The following is a 21,021-nucleotide window of genomic DNA, read 5'->3' as shown; positions in this document are numbered from 1 at the left end:
ATACATTTGTCCGTTCTGCGAACATGTGCATTTTAAACATAACCCCGGTCACTCATATTTGTACAAACATTCGTACATAGTTCGAGGGTACATCCGAATTTCAAATTTCGTTCTAAAAAACTTCGCATAATTTGCAAATGTCGTGCTACACTTTTGAGTTCACGTAGAATTTGGATGGGCGTGTACATAGCGTGATACATTCAGAGCTTTGAAACATTATATGTTTGTAAAATAGTGTATTTTTTCAGCAATTTCGTGTAACATGCGCCACAAATACTAGGCAATTAAGGGGTGACTTGCAGCTTCGTTTACGCTATGTTGCCGACAAACGAATTACCAGGTTTTGGGGCTATAACGTTACAAAGAACGCTCCTTCATTTGTTACTGCTGTCAGTCGGTTCACGGTAGACAAAGAAATGTATTTTGTTCAAGGCTTGTTCACTAGCTTCGAGGATAAAATACTCGTTATACTTTTTGTATCGTTTAGTTAGTTGTCCTTTCCTCTGTTATTCTTATTCGTAAGTGTTAATTGTGTAAAGGCTGTTGACTTAATAAGATCAATGTAATGTTCTAGCAGATTGCGATTATTTGATCAAACTGTTATCTTGTATTTCATTAAAGTCAAATCGTAAAACATTTAATTGCCACAATTTCACCGACTCACCTTCATTAAAATCTTGTAAACTTACTTTTAAACTCTTGTAAAAAAATACCTTATCCGTATAGTAAATACACATCTCTAATATTGAAATACGACACTTCAATAAAATCGATTATTAGAACCTGAAGTACAATAACGTAAGTGTGACAAAACACTCAAGTTCCGTAGTGGTGCCCACCAATTATCATAGATAAACCATAAACCGATGATTAATAGAGTTTCCGCCGAGCGTTGCGGTCGTGTCCTTCAAGAAGTTAGCCAGTAACCAGCGGGTAACGATGGGGCGAGTAATGCTATTTTCCAGGGACATTACACAACTTGAGACTGCTACTGAGTACTATCACAGCTCGATAACACTTTGCTCGTCTTCAGAATCAAGCTTAGCACATCGTGACAGGTCATCTTGTACATTTTTTTTTAATTGGTCATAATATCATTGATTAGTTATGTCGAGGAGACTACTTTCACATGAAGAATAGAATTTGACTTCTGAGTCTTTTACAGAAATTCCAGTAACATAATTAAACATTTAATAAATTAAACTATTAATTTTCTTGTTAATCCGGTATTTATTAATTGTATTAGTGAGACGTACGACACGTGGTAGTAATATTAGCTATCTTTTCAAAAGTTAAGTAAGACTTCGCTTTTTTTATCAAATGTACTCAATTTTATTGTCTAAAGAACAGCGAGAACCACAACAGAATCTGATCCAGTAGTTTAATACTGTAGTTCGACATACCAAATAGCAGTAAGCCTATATTGTCGTGAACAAGGTGTCAAAGCATGTCAGCTGTCAGCCAGTAGTCTACTTTGTTTCCAACGCTTTGTTTGTCGTAATATTGGAGACAAGAGGGAAACAATAACGGACCTATTTACACGACACGATATCGACACGACATTGACGTTATCGTGAACTCACACGTCAATATTGACGCTGTATTAAAATAGTGCGGGTCTGATAGTGACAACTATTATTTTATTTGACGTACAACTAGTCAGCCTCAGGGATGTCAAAAAATAAACTTTATGTTCGATGATTGTTTGCTAAAATTGTAATCAAACTATGTACTAATTAATTGGTAAGTTTAATATAACGGAGCAATGGTTTATCTATTTACTTAGAACATTATTTAACTTTGAACCTTCCTCATATACTAGTGGACTGGGCACGTGAAACGGTACCTACGTTGCTAATTTGTCCTAAAATGAGAAACTTGAGAAAATTTAAAACCAACAAGATATGCAACTAATATCAACTGCACGTTTAAAATCATATAATGACACTGTTGGACCGCTACTCTTTTTGGTTTCTAACATTTCACCTTTGCATTTGAATTTTTGCGAATTTCTTAGTTTCGTGCATTTTGTAGAGGCAAAGTGACGTAGAGCAGCTTAAACAATAGGTATCAATGTCACAGTGTAGAGTGTGATCTAGTTATCATGGTCCAAGTGGGCTCCAATCAAAGCGAGTCACGCGACGATGCAAACGGAACACCAACGAAGTTACCTATGCCTTCACTCACTCTCTAATACTGCCTTTTCGAAACTAACATTTTGAAGTGTTGAAAGAAGAGGAATATTCGCTTTTACGGAAAGTGTCAGGAAAAATTGATAGTAGGTAAAAGTCTGTGAAGCTGTTTCACTTGTGCATAAGTGACAGAAAATTTGAGCAAATTTCTTCTAAAATTGCCTTTGCTAAGTTAACTGATTCTTATCAAGATGCAGTAAACGGGATGTAAATGTAAAAAAAATAATTTATACTAAGCACACCTTAATAAATGAATAATAAAGTTTTAAAAAAATACCTTCTCCAAGTTAAAGGTGGATCTGTAGTTCCTGTGATTAACGCATATTACTACAACTACCTACATGTACAACTTTATAATGTTGGTTTAAATGATGGTGGGTCATATTACCTGTCAGTGCCATTGCAGTGCGGCGGCGCGAGGTGATTGTGTGAGTGATGCGGCGCGGGCGTGGCCGGCGCGTGCGGCGTGTGCGGCGTGCTGCGCCACCCGCCCAGCAGCGGCGCCTCCCCGCTAGCACCCAGCAGTTTTAATCTGCAATACATCACAACTATTAAGATAAAGACACCGTCGACTACGTAACGTACGTACGAAAGACTACGTCGGTACCTACTTTAGTCCGACAACTTAGTCGCGCCTTGCCGTGTACGATTTATCTAGATTATAATTAATAATGTGTATTTCCGATAAAAAGGAGCTGCAGGTATCAGACAGACAACTTTCAAGTGCATATGTAGACCTGCGGGTTATTCATTTTTTAGTTCTGACGTTTGTATAAACTCTCTATGTTTTAAGACTATGTACTAGGCACGTTTTGAGAGGCATCTCTTGAATTAAGAACTAGGCTTGCATTACGGGGTCTTCTAGCAATATATATCTAATCAAAGTTCTTTGAGAGTGATCAAAGTACTGTAATAGTATAGAAACCTACCCTCATGGGATAAAGACGTAATTTAACTATGCATAGTCGACATGAACACAAAATACAAATAGAGCCCCAAACAAGTGTATAAGTATTCGAACGTAAGCCTAGCCAATTTTCCATTGCCTTTTTGTAATGCCACCTCCTGAATCTCCCAAAAGAATAAACGGAGATGTACACTGACATTTCCAAATGTATATTTTCTGTCTTATGTTAGGAGCGTATTACCATTTACCGGGCACATTGCCAGGCTACACTGCTACTGAGAATCTCCTATCAGACAACCTCTTTTACACTTTGTTCAACCGCTTGCATCGAAGTACCCAACTATGTCGGACCTTAGTTGATGATATTAGGCTTTTTCGCAGAAAAGACTATCAAGTATCAAATCACTTTAATTAACTTTCAAATTTTCAGATCACTTCATAAAGTTAATTAGTAGAAAAAGACTTGCTTTGTACTGTTTAGCTAAATTATTATATTGTCAATGCAAGCATACATTCGTAGCTTATAAGCCACTCAAGCATCAAACATACACGAGAAAGCAGAGTAAAATTCAGAGGATGAAGAAATTACAAAAGCAAATGTAATATTTAAAGTACAAATTGTGAAGCTTCTTCATTTTACATGTATAACAAGAAACCCCCAGCTAAAATATGCATAAACAATGTACACGTTCCGTAAAACATTGTCCTACATGTCACACGAACCACAAAAACGAAATAAGCCAAAGTGTGTCGTATCTACTAATCTACAAAGTTATGTAGATATGAGAGGTTTTTCAGAAAACGAAGGAATCGTTTGAAGTCCAATCGACTTAGTGGCACACGAGCGGCTACCGGTAGAAATTGGTTTTCCCAATGCGACCTCTGTGGAGGCAGAACCGCTAGAACTGTCGTACCGTAAAATGAGATATAAACCGCTCAAAAATGAGATCGGTCGTATTGCCGCGATGCCGCGCCGACAGACGCTCGCTCATATTACAGGTGCTATAGGGCTGCTGCTGCTGCGTTCTATTTCATTTTTGTTTGTGCGTTTATAGAATCGATATATAAAAAGATACCATTTAAATTATGGCATTTAAGGAAATCAGACAATGCTGTGAAAGTAATAAAATTTTTCAAGTACGTAGTTATTTTTTCATGTAATGCAATTTACAGCGCAACTGAAAGCTCGAGTTACCTAGAATTACTTAAGGACAGCGACAGGGAAAAATAAGGAGTTGACAACATAAGGCGATTACTTCAAGTCTTTCCTCAAGCTGGCGTACAACAAGACTAAACTCACTTAGAAAATACGCCCTTTTCAAAAACCTTTGCATATAATGTAGCTAATTACCTGTTTTCGTATTTTTTGAACATAATAACCACCTAGTATGAATACCACGAAATCTTTTATTTAATTCCAACATAAAAGACGCGAAATTTTTGCTTTTTTGAAAGCGCTCAAGTTCCTTTCATTCGTAAAGTAAAATAAATAAAGCTTTAAATATTGCCAACCTTGTTCAGTGAAAGGTAATACAAGCTACATAATTTGTGGTGGTTAAGGTACATTTAACTCTGGGTTCTAGAGCCTGAACAAACAGTGCTATATCGGAAATGATTTCAACAAGTTATTTGAACATAAATGGGAGTGTTGGTCTTTAAATAAAACTGGTTTATTTTTAAAAGTGTACGTGAGTCTTTTCACACATGACGACGGAGGCTCATCGAGTCAACACTTGTGATTAAAGCGACACTCAAGAAAAGGGCCCTCGCGCTCCTGGGCAAACAAGAGTGAGGCCCTCGAACCTCTTCACTGACGCCTTAATGGAGGCGACGCCGCACGTTTAACCACCTCATATAAAGAAAATTTATACACGTCAAAAAATATTAAACTAGACTTCAACTAGACTTAACTAATCGTTGGAGCACATGAGATACTAATCGAAACCAATTCGAACTCTCACTCAGTGTTCACTACTTCTCCAGCCCTGCACAAAGCCTTGTCATTTATAAATTAAGTTATTGGCAGCTATAAAACGTACGAGTAGACGTCATGGATATAATCCCCGATATCATTGAGACGTTTAAAAAATGGGTCCATAATACATAGAGGCTGAAAGTGTTATGATCGCGATGGATCTCTTTTATCGCTTGTGGCGGTTTGACAGATCCACTTTAGGGGGGATATCAAGTAATATCGCGTCTCCGATGTGTAAAATGCTGAACACAAAAAGTGTGACGCGTCGACAGTTTAGTCGAACAATATTACTTTGGATACATCTGCCTCTATCAACGATGGAAAAAGACAGATAGTGTCAATAAATAGTCATAGGTTGACATTATTCAGACGGCAATGGAGTACATTGCCGACCTATTATAAATTATTTTAAGCATTTAACAGCTAAATGAATACTAAATTAAATAAATCTTTGTATTTAATAACGGTTGAAATGAAATTCAAAACAATTCGTTTAAATACCCAGAAGACGTACTTTAAACGATTTATGTCATCGTAAGTTTCCGACGCACGGTTATTTAATGTTATTGGAATTCGCAAACTACTTAAGTATACCTACTTTATTAAAAAGTAGATTGCCCAATTTAGTTTTAAAACTCTGATCGAAGTCCAGTTTATGTAGTGGAAAATTCGTCTATCCAATTAACTTGAAAATCGATAACTTGTAAAATAATCACTGCTTGAAAGATTTCTTTCGTAGGGCTCGGTTGTCGATCTCAAAGGTTAGTCAATCAGATGAATTGATGCACAACAGGGGAGCTTGTTAATTCCGATGTCGTAACGGACTTGTCAGAATACGTCGTTGTTCGGGAAAATCATTTGGAATTTTCCGAGCTAAAGTACGGATTCGTTAAAATGTATGATCACTGTTTAAACACTAAAAAAGCTACCATCAATAGAAATAATGTTAAAGTCAAATAAAACTACGAATGACTATAGTAGCTCGGTTTGGAAATAGTTATTAAAGAGACAATTTACCCGTTATCCGATTACCTATTTTTTTCTAGGAATGATATTGACGAATTTTGTTATGGAAAATCTTTCAAAACGTCACATCTTAAATGAATTTTACGTCGAAATCTTTCTACAAAGAAATTCATAAAACGTAATACTCAAAGAGCCTCTCCATATTTCATTATTTGTTCTCGGTTCAATAAAAAACTTATTAAATCTGTGTGAAAATGTAACAGAATAAAGTCTCTTTGGAAGTAGCATAATAACGGCTGAACGTTAACATTGTGAGCGTCACTGGCAATGAGGAATTGAAAAAGTTACCTGACTGCGATAGCTAATAATAAAAGTTGGTCGAATAACTCTCTAGTTGGGCAACTACAATAAATAAAATTAGGATGGGGATAAAGACCTTGGTATATCTAAAACAATGCCTTGTTAACTAGCTTTTAAAGCTTTGAAAAAAAAAATATGATTCTTAGTCACTATGCAATAAATACATAAGTACATAGTTACAAAATATAAAAATCGGTGTTAATTCGAGATTATTTCTCAAATATTTTTAATACTTTAGTATAAATTGAGCTTCCACGATATACTCAATAGGTTCTTAACGGCTTAAAAAAGTACTTGATAAATTGTATTGTATTCACTAACTGAGTTTTTCAGACACGAGTACCCAATATATTATGTAAAATAATTTTGACTACATTTAACTCAAAATTTAAATTATTAAAATCAAAAATTCTAACGTTAAAACCGAGACTTAAAATTGAAATATTCAACTGAAAAAATACATTTTTGTTAATCCCTTTGGGAATGCTTTCAGCGCGTAACACTGTGGTTAGAGGCATTCGTTCGCTAAAATACATATTCAAATAATATATACAAGTAAATTATTTGGGCACAATTATAGACCTTAATTACATTATGTGTAGGTGTCATAATATAGTTTGCATCTCTGTAATAAATTAATTCATAGGTCATTTAACTAATACGTTTTATCTCCTCGACGCATATTAAATCCCGGTTTTCGTGTGAAGAAAGAAAACGTAAAGCCGAGAACGGTATGGAAAAAAATATACTCCATTAAGCCGCGACATTAACGGCTTAATGGGCTATATGTTTTTTGGTCGTATTGGAAAATATTTCAGCGCTCGATGTCAGGAATAAAGGCCTATTCAGGCATAAACGATATTGGCTTCTGCTGTAGGTAGCGTAAACCAAGTGGATATGTGGTGTTCTTGCTGTACAAACAAACGTAAATGTATGCTGATACAGGTTTACGATTATATGTTTGGTGACGATTAACTTAATGTTTAATATAAGGAACTAGATTAAAATGAATTGTCAATTTTCAAAGTATATAGTTAAATATGTAGGGCTTCAATAGATGAGACAACCAAAGGATCGTTTCAAGTAGCATACTGATGGTGAGGTCTATACTCAACAGAGGCTGGAAACGGGCTGATTAGATAGATAGAAAGTCTATAGTGACATGATTCATCTTTAGCCAGCCAATAGCAGCCGAGTACCTTATACAAAGCCGGCGAGGTATTACGTGCTGTACAAATATACAAACAACGAACAAAAGATGAAACTAAAATATAGCTTTTTGTGAATCATACAAATGGTAACCCTGCATACAGTTGTAGCAGAGTGAACAGCTTTAGTACCGCGTCATTGCTGACGTCACACTAGTAACTAGTACATAGGTCAGTACAGTTTGACATTTAAAGTATCTAGAAATTTGTTTCTGTACTCGTTTGGGACACTGATTTTGTTTTACGGTACTATCGAATATAAAGAGTTAGATATTTTTAAACTTCTCAAAAATTTGTTCCTACGCCACTTGGAAGAGGTGCTGATCAAGTTTTTATACAACATTCATCGTAACTAGGTGGGTGTCGATAGTAGAAAAGTGCGTCGAGAGGTCGTGAGTTCAATTTCTACGCGACACAAGAGCATCTTAGTGCGAGAGTTGTCTCTCAAAAGAAAACAAGTAGAAAATCATTTCAGTCATTAGTTTTAGTGTATGAAGTGCTCACCTTGCTTTGTGTGCGCGTCTGGAGCGCGAGGAGAGGTCCAGCTCGCTGGCGGCGGAGCACGCGGTACCAGCCTGCAGCGAGCCGCGGGAGCCGCCCAGCCGTCGCGAGCCCAGCCGGCACGTCATCATTTCTGCACAACAATACATACACATTAGAATATTAAAACTATTTTCTTCATATGCAACTGCAACATGATTACCTACACCCGATTTCAGTGATCAGTTTTCCATAGGTATAAAGTTTTATAACAACTATCACATTACTCTATAATCGACAGTGGTAGATAAAGGCCTTTCTGGATTAAAACATTATGTAATATAAACTTCTAGCTGCATCTTCAAGTAAGTTGAACTAAGTATAAAATAAATAAGGACGTTCAATTCGAATATGAAAGTTTCAATTAGCCCGGACACAAAAAGTTGGTAAACTGTGAGCCATGTCTTGAAAACAATTCGAATAACTCATCCGTTGAAGAATTAACTGAATGCTTGAGTACCATTGTCTGTAGCCAATTAAGAAGATAACATTCAAGTTTATTACAAAGTTCATTTCGCTCGCGGTCCAAAGGGCCAGTCTCTAAACAATGAAGAAACAATAACGATAATAAAACGGAACCATCTTGCGATACGAATAAAATAAATAAAGAGTAAATCGAATGAAGCTATTGTTGCGTCCGTATTCTTTTTATAAACTGGCCGCCACGATTTTGTTCATTGAGGCGCCCACTTGCTGAAAGTTCCGGTCCAAATTACGACGTTCGAAAAGAAACTCCTTCGTACTCGGTTCAGAAGTTACCTAACGAACTAAAAATAAAATGAAAACTCGATGCAATCGGGCAGCTGGCTCAACTATAGCATACATAATGGGTACAGAAATAGGCCCGTCCCATCGGAGGCTGCGAAGGTATAACAAGTTAATAGGTGCTATTTATGTGGGCCGCTTATAGCATGACGTCATAGCACAAAGCTGTATCGCACATGCATAAACAGTACGTAAATACGAATGTACGTGGATTGTTTCGTTCCGGCAGGCGGAGGTTTTGCTAAATTTTAATGGTATGTTGCGTCGCAGTGCGGAAACCTGCGACTTGTTGGCGTGCTTATCATTTTAACGTACTGAAAGCTTGTTTCACTCACACAGCTTATTTATGGGATTTATATTAAGTGTATTTTGGTACAAGTACATAATCGTAAATGTTAACAAAGTTGAATTATATTCGAATTTAACAAAAGTGCAAAATGACACCACGCATTCCTAAGACATACCGAGACTAAGTTATTTCTTGCGCAACTGCATGATCTTTTAATGCTAACATAAGAAACCGCTTGTAACAAAATAGTTTCTTTACACATAATCAAATTGTTTCAGTTTATCAAAATAAGTACAATTAGTACCCAATAAAATAGTACATTTTAGACCCTAGGCTTCATACACAACAACTTTGTTGAACATAAAATGGCAACACAAAATCAAATTATTAGTAAACAAACTGGCCGCATTGGAAAATACGTGCCATTTTCAAAATATTCTGTCGTGTACAGGCACCGCGCGGCCGTGCCAGAGTGCCCGAGTGCCAACGGTCTCGATGCGATGCCACTAAACGCCAATAAATAATAAGCTTGCCAGTTAGCCACGTCATCGCATCCATGTCGATTAAACGCTCTGTAATTATAGATTCCTGCATAACTCCCCAGCCCTTTATACATTTTATGCTAATTGAACAGAAAACCTAAAATTGTTTTATTATTATTAAGGTGAAACAAGTATATATATGGAAGAAACGAAATAAGATATAGACAAAACAATTTTAATATAAGTATCGATAAACACAAATAGGATAAGTTCAAAAAACTTCTTAATTAGGGGAGACAATCTCGGTTCACTTTTGATCAAGGATAATCCTGGGATAAGCCCGGTTCAAGCGAGATGTCAGAAATGCACAAAACAAGTTTGAATAATAGAATAATAAGTCACTTAGTACATGAATAAACAAAGTACATTGTCTAAAAGAACTGTTAAGTAATTCAGACTTCAGCTTCAGTTAACCAGGTTGCTACAACGTGCATTGGAAACATTTTTCAGTCAACTCGTGACGGGGTATTTTAATCAGTCAGGCTGAATTTCATTTTTTCATTGAAAAAAGTATAAGTCTGGCACTAACGAAGGGGTTTCGACATAACATTTTATTTTCGGTCGTTGCACTCATTTTTTGGCTGCAGCAATAGTTACGTACTCATAATACATTTCGTCGTACATTTTATCGTCAACGTTATCCAGCTTCTCGTGGTAAACTATTTTATCCGTCAATCGTGTGCCAACTCAATAAAGTAACTTTGTTTATAAACGAACTCAATAGATTTACACAATACGCGTACATCAAACACATTCTTGTCTAAATCTAACCAAAACAAGGCACAAAGAAGGCGAGCCTTGAATCGAGCGCGACTGGGAACACAAACGCCTCTCAAACGATTTCAGTTCGGAAGCGCACTTCCCCGCGACCAAATAATTTTCTATTTCCGCAACCGAACGAAAAAATAGAGAATATTTTGTTGGATCACACTCCTGGTTCAACGTTGAACGCTGGAAATACACTTTTAGGTTTCTGCATCGTTAAACGTGTGTGATGAACAAAGTTTAGGACGGGTGCATTTAAAGCTTTACGTGAAAAAGTTAGAAAATCTATGTCGTCGATAGTTAACTCACATTTGACCACTCGTATCTTGAAAGACAGCACAGTATCAAGAAACTGCACGTGCTGAATAATGTTTGACACCTGGCAGGATTTAATAACGATGAATACGTTAGGTATATAATATTTATAAGTAAGCCCTTCATTATATGAATAGGAATTCGGCGTCAGAGCGTTGTAAAGTGGCGTCAACCGGTTGTGATAGTCGCACACATAAGTCGAGGCCGGAGGCGCGCCGCACTGCGACGCAACACATCATTAAAATTTAGTAGAATCTGTTACGTGCGAGAATCCCCGATCCAAGTAAACAGATACACACACCAATTAGAAGGACGAACAAACGATTTAATGGTGTTTAACGACGACATACTCCTGCCTACGTGCAAATAAAGTAACGGCTTTTGTTAGCACATGGTAGCACATCTCTACCGCATATGCCGTGTAACTAAATGCTGTCGAATTCTAACAATTTGAACGACATAAGTATAAAATAAACATATCAGTGATAAGTATTTGGATACAATTGATACTACAATAGCATTTTATAGAAAGAGTGTGCTATACACTAGATAGATAGTCTCTAGTTTTCCGACTCGGCCGCCAAGTTTTAACTGTTATAGCTATAAATGTGGATTTGGTTTTACTTTATCTCAGTATACCGCAGATTATGGCAAGCCTGCAAATTTAGATCAATAACACACGTTCATGAAAGGCATTACCGCCTTATAACTTGACTACACGCTAATGACTGTTATCACCAAACTATTCGTGCTCGAGTCCACATAACTTCTGAACGGCTTACTTAACTGAACTTAATTTTCTTGTGTTTCGTTTGAAGTTTAATGTAAATTCGGTGCAAAGTACCCGCACTGTTCCCGCGCAGTTCCCGCAGAGTTGGTTAGATGAGAGCATATTATATCTGGTGCTAAGACATGATTTATGTTCGCGGTCTCGCCTCTTTTTGCTAATTACTTAGACGTGCCGCAGTCTCGTTAAGATTTGTGTTGCTTCCAGCTAATTATTTTTTTATTCTAGACCCGGTTTTAATGATAAACGCATAAATAATTGTGTTAAAATACGATTATGTTGTGTTTTAAACATTTAGGAACACTTTAAGTGGAATATAAACTGATTCTACTTACACAAGTTGGTACTCTAAAATAAGGAATAATATTTAAATTTTGCGAAATATCCTTTAAATTAAAGACTGAGTAAAAAGCTATGTCAAAAGTGTGTATAAAACTTTACTCAATATTTCAATCAGTAGTGAAAGGTACCTGCAAGTAGGTACTTCCAACTCTACGAGCTATAAACTTTACCCTTTTAATACACCCTGACTCGTAAACGACTCACATTACCATAATAATGTGATATAAATATGAATCTAGCATTTTATATTACCTCAAGAACGGAACACAATTGGTTATTATGCGAAGAAGAATCTAATATTATGATATAAACTGTATAAACCATGATATGACAAAGACAAAGATTGCTTATTGAAAATAGTTGCCCGCCTTCTTATTGAAGTTTAACCACAACTTGTAATGATAGTTGGTAAAACATGCAATATAAAGTTCCCATGAAATTTCAGTAGAACAAATTATTTTCGTTATAGTTTGGCTTTACGTAGACTACGTTAGACTAACTGTAATTATGCTTCTCGCATCTGCCCCCATCATAAGAACAGATACTTGAAGTAGAGCGGTTTGCTAAGAAATGTCATAGTCATAAACAATTAGAGGCTGTTTTAAGTTATTTAGAAAGTGTAAGTGCCTACACCCACTCCGACATTTATATCTGAAATGTTTACGGAGAGAATAATAAACCACTTCAGTTAAATGGGATTGTGTGTTTGCAGTAAGTAATTAAATCGTAAAGTTAAGGGGGAGCCACAGATGGGCGAGCAGCGCCAGCAGGCGCCACAATTTATCCAAATTCTCTTCAAATACCTAACACAAACAACAAATAGTGACAGGAGGCTCAGTCTCGCCGCCATTCAACGGAAAGTGCCGAGGCGCTATGATTGGTCCCCTCGCTAAATCTTAATACTGAATACGATCCCAGCACATTAAACCTCATGTGAAGGAAATATTTAATCGCATCAGCTTTAGAACCTTACACATCAAAGTGACGCTCAGGATCGGAGAAACTTTCCTCCTTCGCCTTTTCTATCGTGCTCCGTCGACTTTAAGAGATAAAACTTTTTTTCGCCTACAAAAGAGTTATACGCTTTATTTCACAGACAAAATAAAATGTCCGTGAAAAATCATGAAACTAGAGGAGTAAGACGAGGACCCAGAAAATCCAGTACTATGAATATCAAAACTCGATTATGTTCTCGAAAGTAAATTAATTTGAAAACCTCTTTCTTTGGGTGCCGAATCATTTATCAAAGAACAAAGTGAATTATGGTACAATGGTAATCGAATTTCAGCTGAGTCCAACCAAGTGTGAACCAACGGTGTCCTTGTTGCTGTGGCAGTGTGCCACTGTCACTTTATCGCTTCATTTTGTTTAAACAATAATAACAATGACAAGAGGTGCCGAAAATTTTAAAATATTTTACTCAATTTTCATTTGCCATTCCTAAATAGAACGAAAGCAATCAAAAGCAAAAGTCATAAATATTGAAAAGCTTTCATGTTATAAAAGCTGTAACCAAATATTTGACAAACGAGTGCAATTTTCGATGTCGTGGTTGTACTAACAACTTGTTGCAACGTAGACGCGGCCAGGGCCGACCAAGTTTACATAGATAGAACTTTTCGGTCTAGTCCATTGCACTTACTGCACTCCACTTTAGAACAAACGCAGACGTCGACGGCTTCGCTCTACAAAAAGTCTCTCAATCGAGCGAGAACTTAGTGAAGTAATCAATATCTTTTGTCGTGAGCTCGCTACGTCGATATCAGAATTCAAACTGAGCATGACGGTATCACGTGAGCCAGGATAAATCCGTGCCTTGTGTAGGTTTGCACCATAAAATCAACTTACAGTTTGCGTGTCAATGCACCGATGTAAGCCAATTTACAGCGTCGACCACAGAATATTGGCCCGAGCGAAGGAGCCCAGACTCTCGCAGGAAAATCAAGATTTGCTCGGATCCCACAAGAAATTTAATACGGAGGAAAATACGGGTTGCATAAAATTCTACGAGAAAAGAAAACAAAGACTCTGTAAAACTTAGTGAACATATAAGTATGAAGCGGAGAAAAGCGATTATTTACACAGCGTGAAGATTTTTGTGTAATGTATATCATTATCGTAAAAAAGTTTTGCTGCCAGTTACCAGCTAACACTTAAAATGAAATATTTTACAAGGTAAACACCGCTAGACGTCAAACAAAGCCGAGAGATTGTCTTCTTAACTATAAAAATATGGGGTGGTTAAGTACAAAAGTCTCGAATTGATTGTTGTTCTGGTACAGTTTTTATGCGATTACTCACGTCGAAACTTTCGTTTCACCCACATTTCCCAGTCCGCAAGTCTATTTGAATAAAGTATGAGCGGCGAACGACGAACTTTGTTAAGAAGCTATACTGAAAAAATGCATTTTTTGCTCGCTTTGAAATGGAGGAAGTATCCGCAAGTAACTTAGATCAAAGTCTTTATTGACTCTTTAGTTTTTATTAAATATCTGGCGTTGAAGAGAATCGACATTACCGCATGTATAGACAGAGTGTGAGAATAGAAACGACTTATAAATCATATCAGGATGCTAGGTTATACAATGCACAAGAAAATACAAAAACGTAATTATATGCATATCACTACTTCGTTTTCGTTGAAATAACACGTAATTCGACAGCATGAAAACAGTTCTGTATTAGCGCTTCAATTAACCAATCAGTTAATTAAATTAATTAGCTTCGAAGCAATTTAACGTGGAAGCCCCGAATTAAATGCCTATTCTATTGTTATCTTTTCCGCAAAAGGTTTTCTGTAGTAAAATTTAAGAGCTTTCAATGCGATAGCTTTAAATGAGTTTTATGAGAGTTTTATTTAGTATAAACACTTTTATATACGTTAACTACGAATACTAAAGTCTAGTGCTAATGAAATATTTGAATTTCTGTCTTAAATATTTCATTCAGTTATTCTATCAAAAGTGGATCCTGAAATTTATGTTATTGTACTATTCTGATGAAATACCGTCGGTTAATTCAAATATTTCATATCAAGTACCAGGTATATTATATCAATTTAACTTATTAAACAAAGTATATTTAAGCCAGACCACAGAACTGCATTATTTCCATTAATGCGTAATCATAATAAAGCATGCTTACTTCTAATAAATTGTTTCCCATAAAATTACTAATCCGTCGAAAAATATACGTCCGTATTTTATGTTTAATTAAAAACAAATTTCTGAACAAACGACAAGTACATTTTAATTCCAGTTTATTAAACTTATTAATACTTTCTCCGAGGGAGATAAAGATGAGGAGTGCACGAGCAGAGCCCGACGCAATTAATTAGCAGGGATCATCTAAACGTCCTCCCGGGATCAACCTGATAAATTAACCTATTTCATTTAAGATACTGTCTATAATAATGTTTTATAACTCTTAAATGGGCTTTTGATAACGTCTTTTAATTTTAAAAGTAATTTAAGGCGGGCGGCGACTTGGCCCTCGTCCCAATGCTCGTAAAAGTGTAAAACAAGTATGTGTGTGCACCGGCGAGCATTAACATGAACTTATTTTCTCTCGCGCAGCTCTGCATTTCAATGCGAAGAGTGTGAAACTATAAATAAAGCAAGTGGGAGCGCATCCGCCTGCGCGCTAAAACGTAAATGTTACATTGTATTGTTGCTACGCCGACGCTATTACAACGAAAAATAATGAATAGGTCGCGCCATTCGAAGCGCTCAACTGAACAACGCCAATAAATAACAATCTTTTAGGCACAGCCGAGTGTTACCCTACAAGTAATTAGATAAATGTACCAAACAAGTCGTAACAAATGGCTCAGCGGAGATGGTGAAATATTCCGTGATTGATCGCCGAATAACGACCATGGGCTTCAAAATTCCTTTCACACGACGTTAATGTTTTCTGTTCAAAAGTCAAGAGGGAAACACATTTTGCTGCGGCTCATTTGTTTGCGCATTCGTTAACATCACTCTCGCATACAACTTTGTTACCTCTTATTTATACTGAGACGATATCGAATATTTACCCATAAGAATATCTCAATTTCCGATAAATATCAGCAAAACGTATTTGTGTATTATTTAATAAGATTTTCAAAAAATCTCCGAAGCATTAAATTGGTTCTGCCTTAACACCCTTTCGTGTGATTATACGCAATTCTGACGGCGTCACGATTAATCTCACGACAGGTAGGTAATCCTGAGTTAAAAAAAATTAAAACTCGACGCTCAAAGAAAGATGACGAGCTAATCAAATTTCGCGCAAGTTCGGAAAGTTCTCAGCAAGTTCTCAGATTCAATTAGTAGATACTGGGGCGGCAGGCGGCTGTCGCCGGCCCGCGGGCCGCCTGTGCCGCGCCGCCGCCCGCCCCGACACACTAGCGCGCGATTTTCATTATCACTCCTGTAATAACCGTTCACTCTCTTACTTTCATGATAGCTCGCTCTTTTCACGTTAACTTCATCCGTCTATGGAGTTATCAACAATGTTTAGATTAAACCTCTAATCAGATTTGAAAAAGAGTGGGCGCCGCTTAGCTTTCTGTGGTTTCACTTCCATAGTCTGGAGAGTACTTTGATAAAATGAATATGATTACGGTAGGTGTTTCTTAATAACGATTGTTTGTCTCAACTCTACCGGGTGTTCTATTGTGCCAAACTTACGTAGACATGTAACACACTACAAAAGACTTTCAACGCTAACGTTTTAAAACTCAGCTTCATAACAAAAAGTGCGGCAAACGTCAAGCACAAAGCCGACTGATAGATTACCTCAACGAAACTTACTAATGTACAGTGACGCTGCAAGGTAAGTCGCGGACTTCGTCAAGTTTTGCTTTTAGCAAAATTTTACGCCTCGTTTAAGTCTTCTAGCCAAACAAGCTAGTCCAGCTTGTGTGTCGAATAACTTATAAACACAACTCATTTTTATATTTTCATGCTTTGATTTATTATCATGGATAAAATGTAGACGCAACTTTAATTCTATATCTTCTTATTACTACATTTTTGGTAACAGATTTATATGCTAATGCAGCAAACTAATACTTTAATAGAGCTAAAGATGAAGGTTTTAGTAGCTTACAATGGTGAAAAACTTAAGTGGTATATAAATTTCGTATTATTTTAAAGGAGCACAAAATCATATATTGCTTTAATAAATCAAACAAGCTTATTACTTTTCCAATAGAGGTTTCCATCGGAAAAGTAAGAGGTTTGTTTGAAGAACCAAAGCGTGTCACAAAAGAAACTTAATTTCCTTCCACAAATTAATACAGGAGCGGCTGCGAGCAGATCTCTTGTCAGCAGCAAATACCTCTGACAGTACAATAAGAACATAATAGTCATAAGTGAATAAGAGCTCTTCACGCACACATGTTCGTATAATGTAATTTGGTAACATTCCACAAACGACAGCAATCATCTTAAGCGTGGGGTCAAGCAGTGTCGCAGCGGCGGAGCTCCGCGCCGAGCCCGACGCTCGAGCGCTCGGCGGAAATGTGCGTCGTGTGCCACATTACCGCGCACGCACGTAATCGCACCAAGTGCGGATTCAATTGTGCACAATGTTATTGTGCTCGAGAGACCGGCTTTTTACACAGCCAATCACTTTACAACTTTAACTTATATGTGGCTAAACGAGATTTAAAGCGCGCCAGGGATTTTGGAGGCTCGATCACTTCTTCCCTCGAGTTCTAAACGAAAGTAATCATTGGATATGTGAGCCACAATTACTTCACCACATCAATTCCTTTTATCTGTACATCGGACAGTTAGAATGAATATTCCTAAAGGAGATGTTAGACTTTTCATGGATCTCTTATTTTTCTTGGTTAGTTACAGTTAACCCATTCTGTAACAAGATTTACACCTCTGTAAAGTTTTTACGTGCACTAGGTAAAGTATTTTACAGAACAGCGAGTGCAGATTATCTTTTACGCTGCAGCGCTTTACCGCTGGCTAGCTCATAACAACGATACTTGAGATACGTATTGTATGCAGCTCCAGGTACAATTAACTATTTTATTACTACGTAGCTCTTTGTTCTCGGGAGATGCGATAAATCTTCGCGGAACACAGACTTTCAAGTATCGTCTAGCATCTTTCTACATTATTGTTGTAAGCTCTTTAACGATGGTGAAAGAGTCTTAATGCCAAAATGCTGTAACAATGGCTTCACCCTTTAGGTATAAAGTCCTTTGTGGCAACTTCTGCCTTGTCCGAGGCATATTCTCGCCTTAATAAAAGTTTATGGGCGTCGCTACATCAAAATATTCTTTGAGCATTTAAGGAAACTCTACGAAATGATTGTCTCATTTCACAATGACTTCTAATAAATATTAACGATCGAACATTCAGATATAAAACAAACGAGTTTGCTTGCTGAATGAAACTTTATAGACTAGTCGATAGAAGATTGCTTCGGTGGGTATAAAAATATTGTACGTCTTATATATCTTATACGTTATACCCATCTATACAAGTGGCCGTTTGCACAAATGCTAGAAACAATTTTCTTACTTATGTTTGATTTGCACGCGGCGTGAAAATGTTAATTTTGCGAGTCCACAGCGGGATAAAGAGCATTTTTGTGTTCATAAGAAACCTGCCAACATATCAAGTATATGTTTTCGTTACTATAAGCCGTAGTCCATAAAAAATAATGTAATAATACCTACAAGAAACGTTGAATTATTTAAATCTGTTATAAGTGTACAATCGAATAAAATAAATACTTAAACCCTGGTCTAACACTCACCAAATTTTTTCCCCGAATTATTGAAAATCTATCAATCACAGACTGTAGACTTTGAATCCTTTGCGAGTAATTTGACCATTTTTAGAACGATGATAATATATGCTTGTCATTTTGAGAATTTTGAGAGGCTAGCAAACACTGAACGCAGACACATATGCACATATCAAACCTAATTGTTCACTCAATACCTATTAAAAGCGAATCAGCTTAATTAGAGGCTGCAGTGGTCGAACAAAGGCGAGATACGTAATGATTAACCAGCGCGCTTAGCAGGCATTTAGCATGTTCCACCTGTTCACTGGCACGGAGAGGTCCCGCAGTCTCCCGAAGCAATCACACCTTACGGCACCCGCGGGACAAACTAGGGTGACATACTCTTAGCCGAGACCACAATATATACATATTCATACGTCTTTCTTTATCTTAGAGCCTTTGTGTAACGAATTTTGTGCTGGTTTTGTTTAGCACTTTCCTTGAAAAAACAACTTTGCATCCACGTTCATGAATGTATCGATTAATACAAGTAATACTGAGAATGATTACACTGAAATGTCATTTATACTAAGATATGATAAGTGACGGTTTAACGGGTAACTTGGTTTAGCAAAATTATGAATCCTTGCGTACAAGTTTGTACATTCTTTGCAAAAAGGAAATTAAAAGCAAAGCCGGGAATTTTACACTTGGACCTTAAAATCCAAAACTACTTCACTTCAAATTGCTTCATAATAAGCAAACAACGTACGAACACCAATGAATTGTTGTAGTCAATCAATCCACAATATCGACTCGCAACCTTTGTAGATGCATCAACATACAGAACAGAATCGTTCGCGCTTAAAGTGGCAACTGGCGCGAGGTGTCCACAATTGGCGTTCACAAATTACGCACACCGCCGGCTACTGTGACTGTCGGTATAGAATAATTAGCTCGTCCACATTACCTAATAGCTAGCAACTCTATTAAGTGCATGCCCGTTAACGTGGAACAAATGCACCTATTAATATCATATCGGTTGCAAACCTCTGATTCAATAGCGGAGTGCGCTAATTGTTCCCTGTACTCTGCTCTGTTTACAATGGTAATGATCAATAGAAGTTTAATTGAGTGCTATCCGACCTAACTTTCGTGCTAATTGTTTCGTGCCAGTTCAAAATAAGTTCAAACATACATATATGTCTATCGTTCTTTGTAGTGATGTGTAGACAAAACGTCGATACGAGCCTCTGGTCTAACACAGCTTCTTGCCTCGACATGCTAGATTCGATGAATGAATACAAGATAGGATAGTTTTAGTATCTACTATCTTAATATATTTTATAGACCTATTTTGGTACTAAAAGTTTTGTTTCTTTCACATACATAATAATATCTATGTTTGGAAACATACCTATTCTCGTAGGATCTCAATTCTTCAATGAACTAAAACTGGAATAAAAGCAGTCTTCATAAGTAGCTTTTCCTCAGATAATAACCCTAGAAAGCTTTACAAATCACAACAATAGGCAGGTGATCTTTCAATGAAATTGATATTAAAAAGGACGGTAAAAATATCGTTTGCATGTTAAGGTTTCAAAGGCGGGCATGATAGAGTCTCAATTAATTGTGTTGTAAGAAACTGCGATGGCCGTCCGTCTCGCGCCATTCGTTTTTTTTCCAATATTGCCTTGAATTCTTCTATCGTCACAATGAAGCTATTGTTCATAGAACTTATATTTTAAAACATTTTCTCATGACTTTTATTTCTGAAGACTTGTATTGAATAGCTTTTAAAACTCTTGAACACTGATACATAGTATTAAAAAATAGTAACACAATAGTAAATTGTAACATTTTTATAGAGAAATAAATAAATTTATTCTTGAATTAATAGGCAACACATATCGACAAATCTGCGTCTAATTTTAGAAGAGCATATAAGTTACTAAACGTAAAAATAAACTTAACGGTAATTTAATATTTAGACAGCGGTTTATTCAACTCTTTACTAAACTCATCTAAGTAACACCATCCCACAAAAAACATGTTCACTATAAAACTCCTCGCACAGTCAAAAAGTAAACAGACCTCACGTAAAGGCAGTTTTAACCCTACATATCCAACCCTAAATCTTTAAGCCCCTAAATAAGTCGCGGCAAAATACTACAGGTTCAAAATCATATCAACGAATCTTTCTAAAGCCATTGATCATTCTATCTAATCGTCTATCATCCATACATCACATCCATTCATATGATATTCATACGTAGATATCGCGATACATACATATCGTCCATTTTTCTGCATCAGTAGCGGCC

General features: G+C 36.7%; 1 protein-coding gene across 10 annotated transcripts in view; it reads right to left on the bottom strand.

Annotated features, from left to right (window-relative positions):
* Positions 1-21,021, bottom strand: part of LOC142980595 (cyclic nucleotide-gated channel alpha-3) — a 92,039-nt gene that overhangs the window by 33,349 nt on the left and 37,669 nt on the right. For all 10 annotated transcript variants that reach the window (XM_076126075.1, XM_076126065.1, XM_076126099.1 and 7 more), the window contains exons 4-5: positions 8,113-8,242; positions 2,581-2,724 (exon numbers count right to left, since the gene is read on the bottom strand). In XM_076126075.1, coding sequence (XP_075982190.1) covers positions 2,581-2,724; positions 8,113-8,240 — 272 coding nt within the window. In that variant the 5' untranslated portion in view covers positions 8,241-8,242. The remainder of the gene's footprint in view (positions 1-2,580; positions 2,725-8,112; positions 8,243-21,021) is intronic.

Source organism: Anticarsia gemmatalis, chromosome 2 (genome assembly GCF_050436995.1).
Source record: "Anticarsia gemmatalis isolate Benzon Research Colony breed Stoneville strain chromosome 2, ilAntGemm2 primary, whole genome shotgun sequence".
Lineage (NCBI taxonomy): Eukaryota > Metazoa > Arthropoda > Insecta > Lepidoptera > Erebidae > Anticarsia > Anticarsia gemmatalis.
The sequence above is the reverse complement of the archived record's forward strand: the minus strand, read 5'-3'. Positions and strand labels throughout refer to the sequence as shown.